This window comes from Pseudocercospora fijiensis (assembly GCF_000340215.1).
Source record: "Pseudocercospora fijiensis CIRAD86 unplaced genomic scaffold MYCFIscaffold_2, whole genome shotgun sequence".
NCBI classification, from domain to species: Eukaryota; Fungi; Ascomycota; class Dothideomycetes; order Mycosphaerellales; family Mycosphaerellaceae; genus Pseudocercospora; species Pseudocercospora fijiensis.
The window spans coordinates 7,300,357-7,311,937 of NW_006921533.1; the positions used below are offsets into that span (position 1 = coordinate 7,300,357).

General features: G+C 45.2%; 2 protein-coding genes across 2 annotated transcripts; both read right to left on the bottom strand.

Moving 5' to 3' along the window:
- Positions 1 to 1,466: 1,466 nt before the first annotated feature.
- Positions 1,467 to 2,382, bottom strand: MYCFIDRAFT_162487 (uncharacterized protein). The gene is made up of 2 exons (XM_007925815.1): positions 2,369 to 2,382; positions 1,467 to 2,318 (listed from the first exon to the last, which is right to left on the bottom strand). Exon 2 carries the CDS (start codon positions 2,035 to 2,037, stop codon positions 1,609 to 1,611), a length of 429 nt encoding a protein of 142 aa, XP_007924006.1. The 5' UTR covers positions 2,038 to 2,318; positions 2,369 to 2,382; the 3' UTR covers positions 1,467 to 1,608.
- Positions 2,383 to 3,046: 664 nt separating this feature from the next.
- On the bottom strand, positions 3,047 to 4,060 carry MYCFIDRAFT_124382 (uncharacterized protein; the record flags this gene model as incomplete). Its single annotated transcript, XM_007925816.1, has 2 exons — positions 3,047 to 3,716; positions 3,771 to 4,060. Coding segments are annotated over 2 exons (960 nt in total), but the record flags the coding sequence as incomplete, so codon positions are not given.
- Positions 4,061 to 11,581: the final 7,521 nt, after the last annotated feature.

Below are 11,581 nucleotides of genomic sequence, written 5' to 3' on the forward strand. Positions count from 1 at the left end.
ACCCTCCTTCTCCAGGTCGCGGTGAGAACGAGGGCGAGGGCGTACCGCGGCGTGGCGTGGCGTGGCGTGGCGTAGCATAGCATTCATTATTCATGTGTCGCGCTGAAGTTCGGTCCTGCCGGAACAATCGGTGCCTCATGCTTCACCAGGGATCATCACGAGTTCCCAGGATCAGAACCAATGGTCTGACCATCGCACTGAACCATGTTCCCTTCTCACTCTAGCGACTCGTATTGACATACAGTGGGTGGTGAGCTGAGATTGGGCATGGTTGCACATCGCGTTCGTGCAACGTCAAGACTCTTGGTCTTCATCCTTCAGAGCGCAGAGCCGGAGTACGGACGCTACATGGGCATGGCCAGTGGCCATACATGTGCTTGGAATGCACTTGTACTTATTCCTGGAACATGTGCCACCCAGCTCAGCTGGCCATCAAACACGTTTCGCGTCGAGCCTCTGAACTTGGCAGGACTGCGGATTCAGGAACACATAAAGATGGCAGCGGAAGGTAGCCTACGGGGACAGGACACTCCTCGTCGACTACCAAACGCATTTCTGACTCTTCACCATTCTCCAAGAGCAATTACTCTGTAGCAACTCGAACTGCTCAGAATCCGATCATGCGTGGTATTGCAGGCGCAACTGCTCTGGCCTTATGCTCTACCTCGGTCAACGCGCTGCCCGCAAGCAAAGTGAGGCCAAGTCGTCCCCGTTCTTAGCTTCCTTTTTTGTCACTTGCTAACACATTTCTTCCTCTTCAGACCACAGATGAAGCACAGGTCCCATCGTGGTGTGCAGGCGCGGCGTTCCCTGCCATCTGGCCTCCAACACCAGCACAGCGCTGCTGCGAAGGACTCGCAGAGGCGTGTGAAGGACTGCCAGAGAAGCGAGACGAGACTCCGGAGCAGCAGAAGGATGTACCGGAATGGTGCAAGGACAAAGTGTTCATCATGATATATCCACCAACGAAAGAACAGCAATGCTGTGAAGGAAACGAGGAAGCTTGTGCGGGACTTCCGCCGAATTAAGACGACATGAAGACCATGGCTTGACGAGGTCGGGATTGATCCCTTCTAGCCTCAGCTGCTCAGCATTACATCGATATTCATCCCTTTTCCCGTGGTCAGCAGAGCATGTCCGCGCTTGGCGCATCCTTTAGCATTCATCTCCCATCAACGTTCTTTGAATTGACTTGGAAAAGCCAACCTGCACGCGTTTTGAGCATGATCAATCAGAAATTGCCACTCGTCATTGACACGTGTCGCAGGCACGGATGCTGGGCTTGAGTGTTGGGCTATGGATTTCTGTCCGATGTGCCAGAAGGTGCGCTCATTTCTGTCACCTGTTGACGAACAAGATTGCTCACGAATCGGCAGACGTTCAGTACAGTCGACAAAATCTATCGGCCGACAGTCGTCCTGATTGGAAGCTTGAATTGATGAACAGTGAGATTGAGGAGGATCTCACGGACCTAGAAAGCGTTCATGAGACTACTAATCTGGGTGCCTTTCCTGTGATCTCTTTCACTGATGATGAACAGAGTGCAGACTCTGGCCATCCGATGCGAATCTCTGGATACCATAGGAAGGCCGGACGAGAAACCTCTCTTTACCATGGGTACTGATCACCTTTCTCGTTGAGAAATTTTCCATGCTCTGCATCTCTCTTGCCGTTTATGATATCCACGAGAGGGCTCGCACCTTCGGAAGTGGGCTTCGCACCACTTGCGGTCGTATTCAGCGAACTGAGATTTGAGATCGTAAATCCTGGACAATATGCAAATATCTTCCATCCCAACTCTCCAAATTCGATAACCTGCTCTGCAGTTATCATGTTCAAGGCAGCTTTGGTAGAGCGATATGCCACAGATTTGAAGTTCGCCACACTGGGGCTCCCATCGAGCCTTCTGGTTATGGAGCCAGCTCCGCTAGAGACGTTGACGATTCGAGGAGTTGTGATCGACTTCTTGAGAAGAGGAGCGAACTCGTCGACAACCAGGAGCGGACCAATACAGTTCGTCTCGAAAGACTGCCGCATCTGTTCTTCGATTGGGGTGCCTTCTGGGAAAGAGGCGACTGCGGCATTGTTGACAAGGGCATCTAGCCGTCCATGGGAGTCATTCACGTGTTTGGCAGCTGCGACAATCGAATCTTTCTTGGAGACGTCGATGTGCAGGAGTTCGATAGGTCCAGGGTGGTTCTCGGCTTGAAGTGTCTTGACCGCCTGCTCGCCGTTTTCGAGGGACCGACTGCCTAGAAGAACGTGTTTGGACTGCGCTGCCAACTGGCGGGCGGTCTCCAGCCCAATGCCACCATTTGCTGGAGAATGTTAGTATACACGATAGAGAACATCAAGATGGTGCCCTCACCGCCGGTGACCAAGACAATCAATCTGCTCGCTGCCATTGTTATGTCCAAGGATCGTGGTGTGTGCTGCAGAGCGACGGTCGATGGGCTGCCGCCTTCTTATACAATCTCACTTGATCGTTCTGATTTCCAAGAGAGCAGGTTATGCATGCACGAAACTGTCATCAGCCACCGAGGAACGCTAAAGACCGAGTGGTAGGTCGGAGGTAGGCTCATATCACCGAATGCGGTCATTGTGGTATTTTCGTCACTGCAGTGAGATCACGTCTCGCGATTGGCGTCACACTCGGATATTGACCTATGTTTGACGTCTTCAATACCAGTCGACTGTAAAGCAGAGTCCCCTTCTGGATTCGCCTCAGCCGTTGCCCAGCTCGCATGGATTCTCGCTCGCTTCGATCATATCAGCACCATCGTTGGGCCCCACTGAGCTGGAGGTGTGGCTACGATACCTGAGCAAGACTCGCGCATCTGTTGGAAGTCAAGCGTAATACCATACCAAAGAGCTTTGGAAATGTCGTCCAAGCTGAATTGAGACTGCAGCGAATTATCTACTGTCAGGACCCTGGCTACACAGTCCATGACTATTTGGCCGCCTTGTGTCATGCACTTCTGATGCAATTCAGGAATCCGCTCGCAGTCGAAAATTTCGTGACTTAGTACCCGAATTTCTTGCCCGCCAAGAAGTCATGAGCCACTTGCAAAGTCTCTCGCGCCGACTTATGCAAGATCAGTGCGTGTCCAGATCTTGGTACGCTCTTCCAGCTATATTGAGCATTCGGAAACAGCGAACCTGTCTCGGCAAGCAGACCGCCACAACTAGGCTGAGGATTGATGGCAGAGCTGCCCGGGCCACAGAATGCTTGATCTTGCTCTCCTGTCAATATCAGAACCCGCCCTCTATACATGGGTGCCTCCACGATATCAATGTACGTGCTGACGAACTGGCCCGCAGATACGACATCTTTGCGGGTAAAGAATAGGTGCGCATTTTCGGGTTCAAAATCGACTTCTTTCGGATCGCCAAAAAAGGAATTCGTCCTCGTCTGTTCGACCGGAGACATCAGGTATCCTGCTGGAAGATTCCCGGAGCGCTCTGGATCCACCTCTTTCGCGGGCTTCGCTCCTTGTGCTGCCACACCTGGCAGTGACGGCAGCACTGACTTTGAAAATCCGGTCAGTATAAGGTCTTCGAAGTCATCTGGGTATCCTTGAGCAATGAGGTTGCCAATCACGGAGCCGTAAGACAGTCCCACAAAAGCCAAGTGGTGGAAGGTCCGTGGGAGGGGACTGCTACCGCTAAGGGGACCACATTTAATTTGTTCCACGAGCGCATGATACAGAGCCACTCTGGGTAAAGAATTAGCTGAAACGTTCAAGGCCGGCGGGTATGTAGAATGATACTCATATGGTGACTGCACCACATTCATCGGATCGGGATGGGAACTCTTGCCGTTGCCCAAATGATCTAGTGTCAATGTTGCATATCCTCGCTCATTTGCATATCTTGTCCACGAATAGGTCTCGGGCTTGTAAGCTCTCAGCTCCGGAGCGTGCAACGCCGTCCCTCCTTGTCCTGTCCACACCTCCCGGTTCGTTGTGATAGCTCCCAACAGTATTTGCAGCTTGTCAACGCTCAGTGATCTAAGCGTTGGCTCGCAGTACCAGCCTGCTATCTGCTGCTTCCCGGATACTTCGAAACGTTCGAAGCTATCGGCTTGTAAAGCAGCAGTGAGGGCATCGAGATTGCTGAAGTCGACATTCGATATATTGCGATTTTGTGCTGAAGCGGAGACGAGGAAGGTCACCTCTCGGCATTGATGTCCTTCTGTGGGCACTGCAAGGCTGCTGCTAGCGAGCGCAAGCAATGCGAGGGTGATGGCCATGCTGGCGAAGATGGTAATAGGCCAATGACATAAACCAAGACAAGTATGCGCACTTGCCTATGAAGATAAACCCGGTAGGTGAGACTCTCTGGCTTTTAGAGCCGTGGGCGAAACGTATATGAATGCAAATAGTACTGCCCGTGCAGACTGTGATGTTTCCGGGTGTCCCGCATGTCGCTGCTAATGGAGGTGAGCTCACCTATGTCGACGATGTTAACATCAAAAGGTTCTTTTCGGGACCAGTTCCAGGTTTTGAGGCTTGCGACATCTGCGGGAAGGCTGTGAACAGACAGACCAGTTTCTGCTCGAGGCGCGTTGCTGTGCAAGCAAAATGCCCCAAAGCCACCAAACTCCTGAATTGGGCATGAAAATTGCAACCACAAAGGGATCGCTCAGAGCGTGGTCCAAGCGAGGAGAAAGTGACACTGACGCTCCATTTCGATGGTCTGATGACAGAACGCTGTCGAATTGCTTGTGAACAATCACTCGCAACGGCGTGTGCCTTCAGGGACGAAGCGCTTTTAGCAACCATATACAGCGTCTTTACACTTCGGAGTGAAAGTAACTAGGCGCGGCCCGCTGAATAACAAGTTTCTATTCGCTGTAATCCTTGAGAAACAGGGATCTGGTGAATACCCACTTTCACTCCGAAGTGTTCAGACGCTGTAGAGTGCTGTCTTTATGCATGGGAAGATATTGCGTGATACTCGTACTGGAGCAAGGGCAATCCTAGGTCGATTGCGGGGCTTACCAGCCTCCCCTGTAGGCTGTCAAGATCGGAGATATAAGTATATCAACCTAAACAAGGGTACAGATCGCGCCGCCACGGCGGCTAGGTTTGCTACGGCGCTTGTCCACTTCTATAGTTATTAATAGGCTACATATAGACCGCTAAGAGGTCCAATTTCGAGCTAATTTGAAGCCTTATAATAGTATAGTATAGGCCTGCTTACAATAAAGCTAAACTAGACCTTATCTAGAGACTATTTCTACCTATTTATTTATCGACCTATTCTACCTCTTCCTCGTATTACGTACCGCCTTTGTTTTAACCTTACTATCGCTAATTCTACGCTCTTTATTATATATAAGCCTTCGTACGCTAAACACCTATCGCCTAAGGATATAGAGTTGTTGCTTAGTAAGCTAGAAGTTAAGCGGCCGGTACGTATATCTCGTAAACCGTAATAATCTCGTACTAAGCGTATTGTTATAGTTTAAGAGCCCGTTTCTACTAAATCTATATAATCGAAGGCGCCTATTCTTCTACCCTACTAGTAGTAATAAGGGCATTCGAATAGAAGGCTTCGAATACGACGAATACCGCCATTTCGTATCGAACGTATAGTACTATAAGAACCGGCCGAACTACCTATTAAATAATAGTAATAGGCGACTATATCGACGACTTAGCTTTAAGTATCGCATCTATAAGCGCTATATAGACTATTAGCGCGCGGAAATGGCTCTAGAAGTCGTTATAACTGCTTAGATACGTAAGAGGCCTTAGCGGAAGCGTATAGCGTATACGAAGCCTTGTTTCGACTATCGCGCGAAGTTAACTATTATCGAGGTCTACGAGAAGCGACTAAGAGCCGAATTTAGCGAGTTTCTCGATAACTACGTACTACGCAGTCTACCTAATAGTTTAACGGTCGTAAGACCGGCTTACGTAATGCTTTTGCCGCTAAATAAGTGCTATTCGTATAGTCTCGAGTTTGTCGATAGTCTAGTAGTTAATAATAGTATAAAGGCTATATAGAAAGAGATACTCGATTTTCGAGCTAGTAAGTAGATTCTTAGCACCTTATAGACCTTATATTAACCTATTTCTAGGCTTAACGTTAGTCGCTTAGTTAGTAGAAGAAATAAGACGGCCTAAACAGAAGCAAGTATATTACGACGCTAGCGCCGTAGCAATTACTCGAGACCGCGTTAGTAACGCTAATCGAGAAGTCCTTTATCGATTAAGTAATAAGCGAAGAGATAGTGCGGAAATAGGGGTTGTAGCCTAACTTTAGTAGGTATACGACTACTTAAGCGCTAAATTTAGCGGTAGACGAGGCCTCGTACGAATAATTAAGTCTCGTAGACTTAATAGAAAGCTAAATAGAGGCCTTGTTTAGGCTTCTAACTAGCAACTTCGAGCCCTTCGCAACTATAGGTCTTTGTTTCTATTAGACTCGACCTATTATACGAATAAGCTAAAATAGCCTCTATCGATAGTCTACGTCCGCAATAACTACCTTAAATAGCTTCTAGCGGCCTACTTCCTTCTAGACTGCGAGTAGGTATACCTAATTAAGATAGCAATCTCAACCCTTCGAGAAATAGCTTAATCCGACTAGATTAAGAAGGTTAGCGAATACGATAGATATAGGAAGCACTTCTACGTTAACGACGGCTGTTCTAGTAAAGCTAAAGATTAAGACGATTTAAACTAGACTAAATAGTCTTCTTAGATACCGCTATAGTCGATTACTAACGACTTAGCGAGTAAGCAACTCGGTATAATTTAAGGCCTTATAGATTGTAGTATTATTTAGCGCCTCTACTAACGCTATCTTACTAAAACCCTCGAGAAGCACCCTAAGCGCTTTCTAACTACCTTTAAGGCTATAACTAATATATTGTTTATTGCAAGAGACTAAGAAGAATGCTAGCAGTTTATTAAGACTGTATAGAGCGACCTACTAAGCTATAATATACTAAAGGCAGTCGAGAAATTGGACTATTTAAAGAAGAAGTAGATAGCTTCTAAGAGCGATCGATAGGCGACTTAGGTACGGCTCGGAGATCCCCTTTTAATAGCCGTTCGAACAACTAGTCTACTAGAGGGCTATTACGTATACTTAAAGCGCCGAGATAAGCGTTAGATACGTAAATAGAGCTTACGAGGTGCGTATTCGTCCCCTATTTACAATATTGTCCGAATTTATATAAAAGAAGCCCTCTTCTGCATTTTTTAGAATAGCTAGAATTCCTTAGAACGGCTCCTTCGACTATATTCTTCTTCCCTTCTATACTATAACTACTAACAACAACTAACTGTTTCTAGGCCTTATAATGCACCTATTCTAACTCGACGATTATATCCGCGAGCGCGTACGATAAAACGGTATTATCGATACCTACGGTTAGCTACTAATATAGCGGAAATACAACACTCCGGCCTTTAAATACCTACTACTTTCGGTATAGAAGAAGATAGCTAATAAGCTTATATAGTATTATAAGGATATAGACAATAATAAGCCTACTTAGCGGATAGCTCTACCTGCTTTATACGACGACGTATATACTAAATGCTTCTACTACTTCTAGTATAGCTATTACCTACCTTGTAAGTATATCTAGCGCTTCTATATTACTAGTGCGAGTATTCTTACGCTACGACGTTATTAGTTATATAAGAGCCGCTTTTAAGGTCTAAATAGCAATCTTGTATACCCTAAGTAGTATAATACTAGGCTTGTTATCGATGACGATAACTAGTTAGGTAAAGCGACCTACGTTAATATTAATAAGGCTCTAGGAGTATTACAAAAGCGCCGAGTTAAGGAATACTTCTATTCTATACAAGAAGCAGTTATATAGGCCTTCTTCCGCTTCTACGATGCGTAGGCTTCTAATCTAAACGACGCTTAGCAATACGAGGCCCTCCTATAGTAGGTAACTAACTACGCCTTAATAAACTAGAAGTTAATAAACGATTATATAAACGACTAGTTTGAACGTAGCGCTAAAGAGGCTAAATTAACACCTTGTCGTGCTTCTAAGTAGCGAGGTGTTAACGATAGGCCGTTGCGGCAACTAGTCTTCTATACGGCCGCATTGCTAACTCCGCCTCTATTAGTTACCTTAACTAACACTAACCTTCTAGATATATATAGGCCTCGCATTATTATCGAAGGCTATTCTTTGCTAGTCTACGGTCTACCTAATGAGAACGGCTTTGTTGCTTAGGTCGAAGACAGTAAAGAAGACGCACTATACGAGGTTAAGGATAACCTATTTAATAGCCTCTTAGATATAGACCTTCTACAATTAACGCTAATTAGTCGATTGCCGCTATCTTTGCTAAAGGACGCTAGCAAAAGTAATTAATACGATAACGACGAGGCATTAAGGCATTAATAGCCGTTGCTATCCTTCTTACTAGACGATTTGCCCTTACTAAGTAAGCTATTTCTACCTCGTAATCTACTACCTTCTACGGCAGAGCTACCTTCTACTATAGAGCTACCTTCTACTATAGAGTAACCTGCTACAGCACTATCTATAGCTCTACATTTATCACCTATATAGTTACCTAGTAAAGACACTTTAATTAATCTACTATAGCTATTAGGTAGCTCTTATAAACCTCGTCGTTAGAAGCCTTTAATTAGTAAGCCTATAACACCTTCGAAACGCGCTCGTAGAAGGTTATACGTAGGTATACTACCTAAACCGCACCGGATAGATCAATCCTCTCGTACACTATCTCCTATACTAATTAGACTACTAAAACGACGGATCTAAGGAGAGGTTGTCGCTTCTAAGCGGTAGAAGTAGTAGTACTAAGGCACAGGCGTAGACCTAGTCGTTTTCGAGCGATTACGGCTGTTCGGAACGGTAGAAATCCGAGGTAATTAGGTTGCATAAGGGGTATTTGCAATACCCCGATTTGTATACTAATTTTAGTAGTTATAGGGCACTCTATAGGATAGTACGGAACCTATAGGGTACACTAGAGCTGCCTCGAATTTACTTTCTAGGTTGATCTACTCGCACTTTAAGATCGGGGGCCTGTTTATAACACCTTACTAGGGGCCGTGCGTTGATTTCTAGCCGAGTAGACCGCGCCCTACGTTTCGGAGTCGGTAAGATCTTAGTATCCGCTCCGTAGTATACGTAACTATAGAAAACGTAATTTCCGTATCGTAGCGCGTCGCGGTTGCCGGGTCGACTACTAGTAGTAGTAGTAGTAGTAGTAGTAGTAGTAGTAGTAGTAGTAGTAGTAGTAGTGCGATTTTACGCTAGTATACTAAATATCGATAGCGAGAGGTCGTACGGTCGCAATTTAATAGATTTCGTACTGTTTTAATGGATTTTAACGACTACGATATCTCTGCTAATAGATACTAATTATGTTACTAAAAATAAAGCTAAAGTTTATTAGCAAAACAGCGGTATAGCAAAATTCGAGGTATAGTTAGCGATTATAGCTATTTTAATAGCGTTAATATATATTAGAGGGCGGCGGTATATAAGGCATGCTATTATAGACCTATATCGCGCTCGGAGGCGCGTACTGCTACCTATTTAACGCTAGTAGTATTAGTAGAGATACGTAGAAGCTATTAGTTACCTCTGCGACCTACGCGACCTACGCGACCTACGCGACCTACGCGACGGCGGAATTTAAAGGAAAACGCGACAACAACGCGTCGATACCGCCTAGAACTACTAACGGCGCTTCTTTACTAAAATTTGGCTAAGCTAGCGCCGCTAGTGTTCGCTCGGGTATATATTATTACCCTACTTGTTTCTCTACCTATTTCTTCGACCGCTTCTTACTTATAGTATCTACGCTCTTAATCTTCCGTTTCTTTAGCGGCGGCGCTATCGCTTTTAGAAGGCAATAGCTCGATATAATGTCGCTTAGCAATAGCGCTTATAATAGCTTTAGCGGCGCCTTTATTAGTACGAGAATAGCGTCTAGGTGCATATTCTTAAAATAAGTAAAAACGAGGTTAGTAAAGCCCTTCCTAATATTATCGCTGCTCTCGTAGAAGACTATTAGTATCTTCGAGATTATAATCTTACGCTTCTCGTTAGTCTTATTAAGACCTTTATTGTCGTATAAGCGCTCGAGTTAGAAGATTAACTTATACGCGTTATAGAGTGTCTTACGTATATCGAGTCGATAGGTAGGCGCGTACGGCGCGTTAATTGCTACGACGTTCTCGCCTTCCGCTACTACTATCGACTTAGCGGTATCTTCTTCGTAGATTTCGAAGGCGCGTCTAGCGAACATATTTACCTATTGTTGCTAGTAATAATCTTTAATAATAACGCGTCTAAGTGTAATATAGTAGTACTAGAGGTTAGCGCAAAGCATACGATATTAGCGGAAGAATTTACAGTCGTAGGTAAGCGCGCCTTCTAACTATAACGGCTTCGGGTCGTAGTATACGGATTTATCGTTTACGAGATTAATTTAAGTACTAATCTTACGCTATATAGGCTACGGTAGGCGTAGAAGCTAGGTACGGAGCTCTTCGTCGTCGCCGCGAGCGAGTAGGTATATATTTAAAGCCTACCGTCGCGAGGCAATATCCGACCGAAGGTCCTTAACCTAGCCTTTATATATATACTATATCGCTACCCCTTTAAGTATAAAGTCCGCCGCTATTAGCGACTTATTGCCGTTTATTTTAAGACACGCGTAGAAGCTCTCGTTTATATTTATATCCTTATATTAGCCGACGATAGTAGGCACGTTATAGACGCGATAGTAATTAGCCTATAGCCGAATATCACTACTAAAGTTACGCTCTAAGTAGGTCTTATTAGACTCGTAATCGGCGTTCTTTAGAAGGCAATCGATAGCGGCTTATAGCGACTCTTATACGCCTATGAGTAAGCGACGATAAACAATAGCGGCGCGGACGTGTCGACGTGTTTCTTAGTAGATTTTAGCGCTAAAATGTCTATCGATAGTGCGCTATACGTATACGTAGCAAAGAAGGTATATTATCGATAGAAATGCTATTCGAATAGCGCGTCGCTCTACCGCCGAGTCGTCTATAAGAAGGAATTTAGGGAGCTATCTACCGCCTGTCTATTCGCTTACTATGCTTAAACACTCCGTAACAATATCGCCGTTATTAGTAGGCGAAAGCATATATGCTACCGTACGAGATATACTATATCTATCCTTTATTATAATAGTGTAAAGGAACTAGCTAAGGTAGTTAGTTTTATACGTTACGTCTATAAAAGCGATCGTAGTATAGGATTTAAGTAGTTCTACGCTAGTTTTAGACGTAAACACGACGCCGTAGGTAGTCTCGCCGTCGATTTAGCGTACGGCGGTTATGGTCTTGCAAAACAGGTCTTCTATAGTAATATATTAGTTGTTATTATAATAGAAAACTAAAATTAAAACAAAGGGAATCCCGCGGAATCTAAAGTTTAGGGTTCGGGCTTGCTAAGGCGCGCTAGAAGCCGGACCGAGGTATTGCTATAGGTTCTAAAATTCCTAATTAGCTCGAAGCTAAGGCTCTACGGCGCTAAGCCGCGCTTCCGCTTTAAGCGAAGAACTTCAAAGTGTTTAGGTTC

Coding starts and splice junctions, on each gene's coding strand:
- MYCFIDRAFT_162487 (XM_007925815.1), bottom strand. CDS start 2,037: ATGCGGCAGTCTTTCGAGACGAACTGTATTGGTCCGCTCCTGGTTGTC.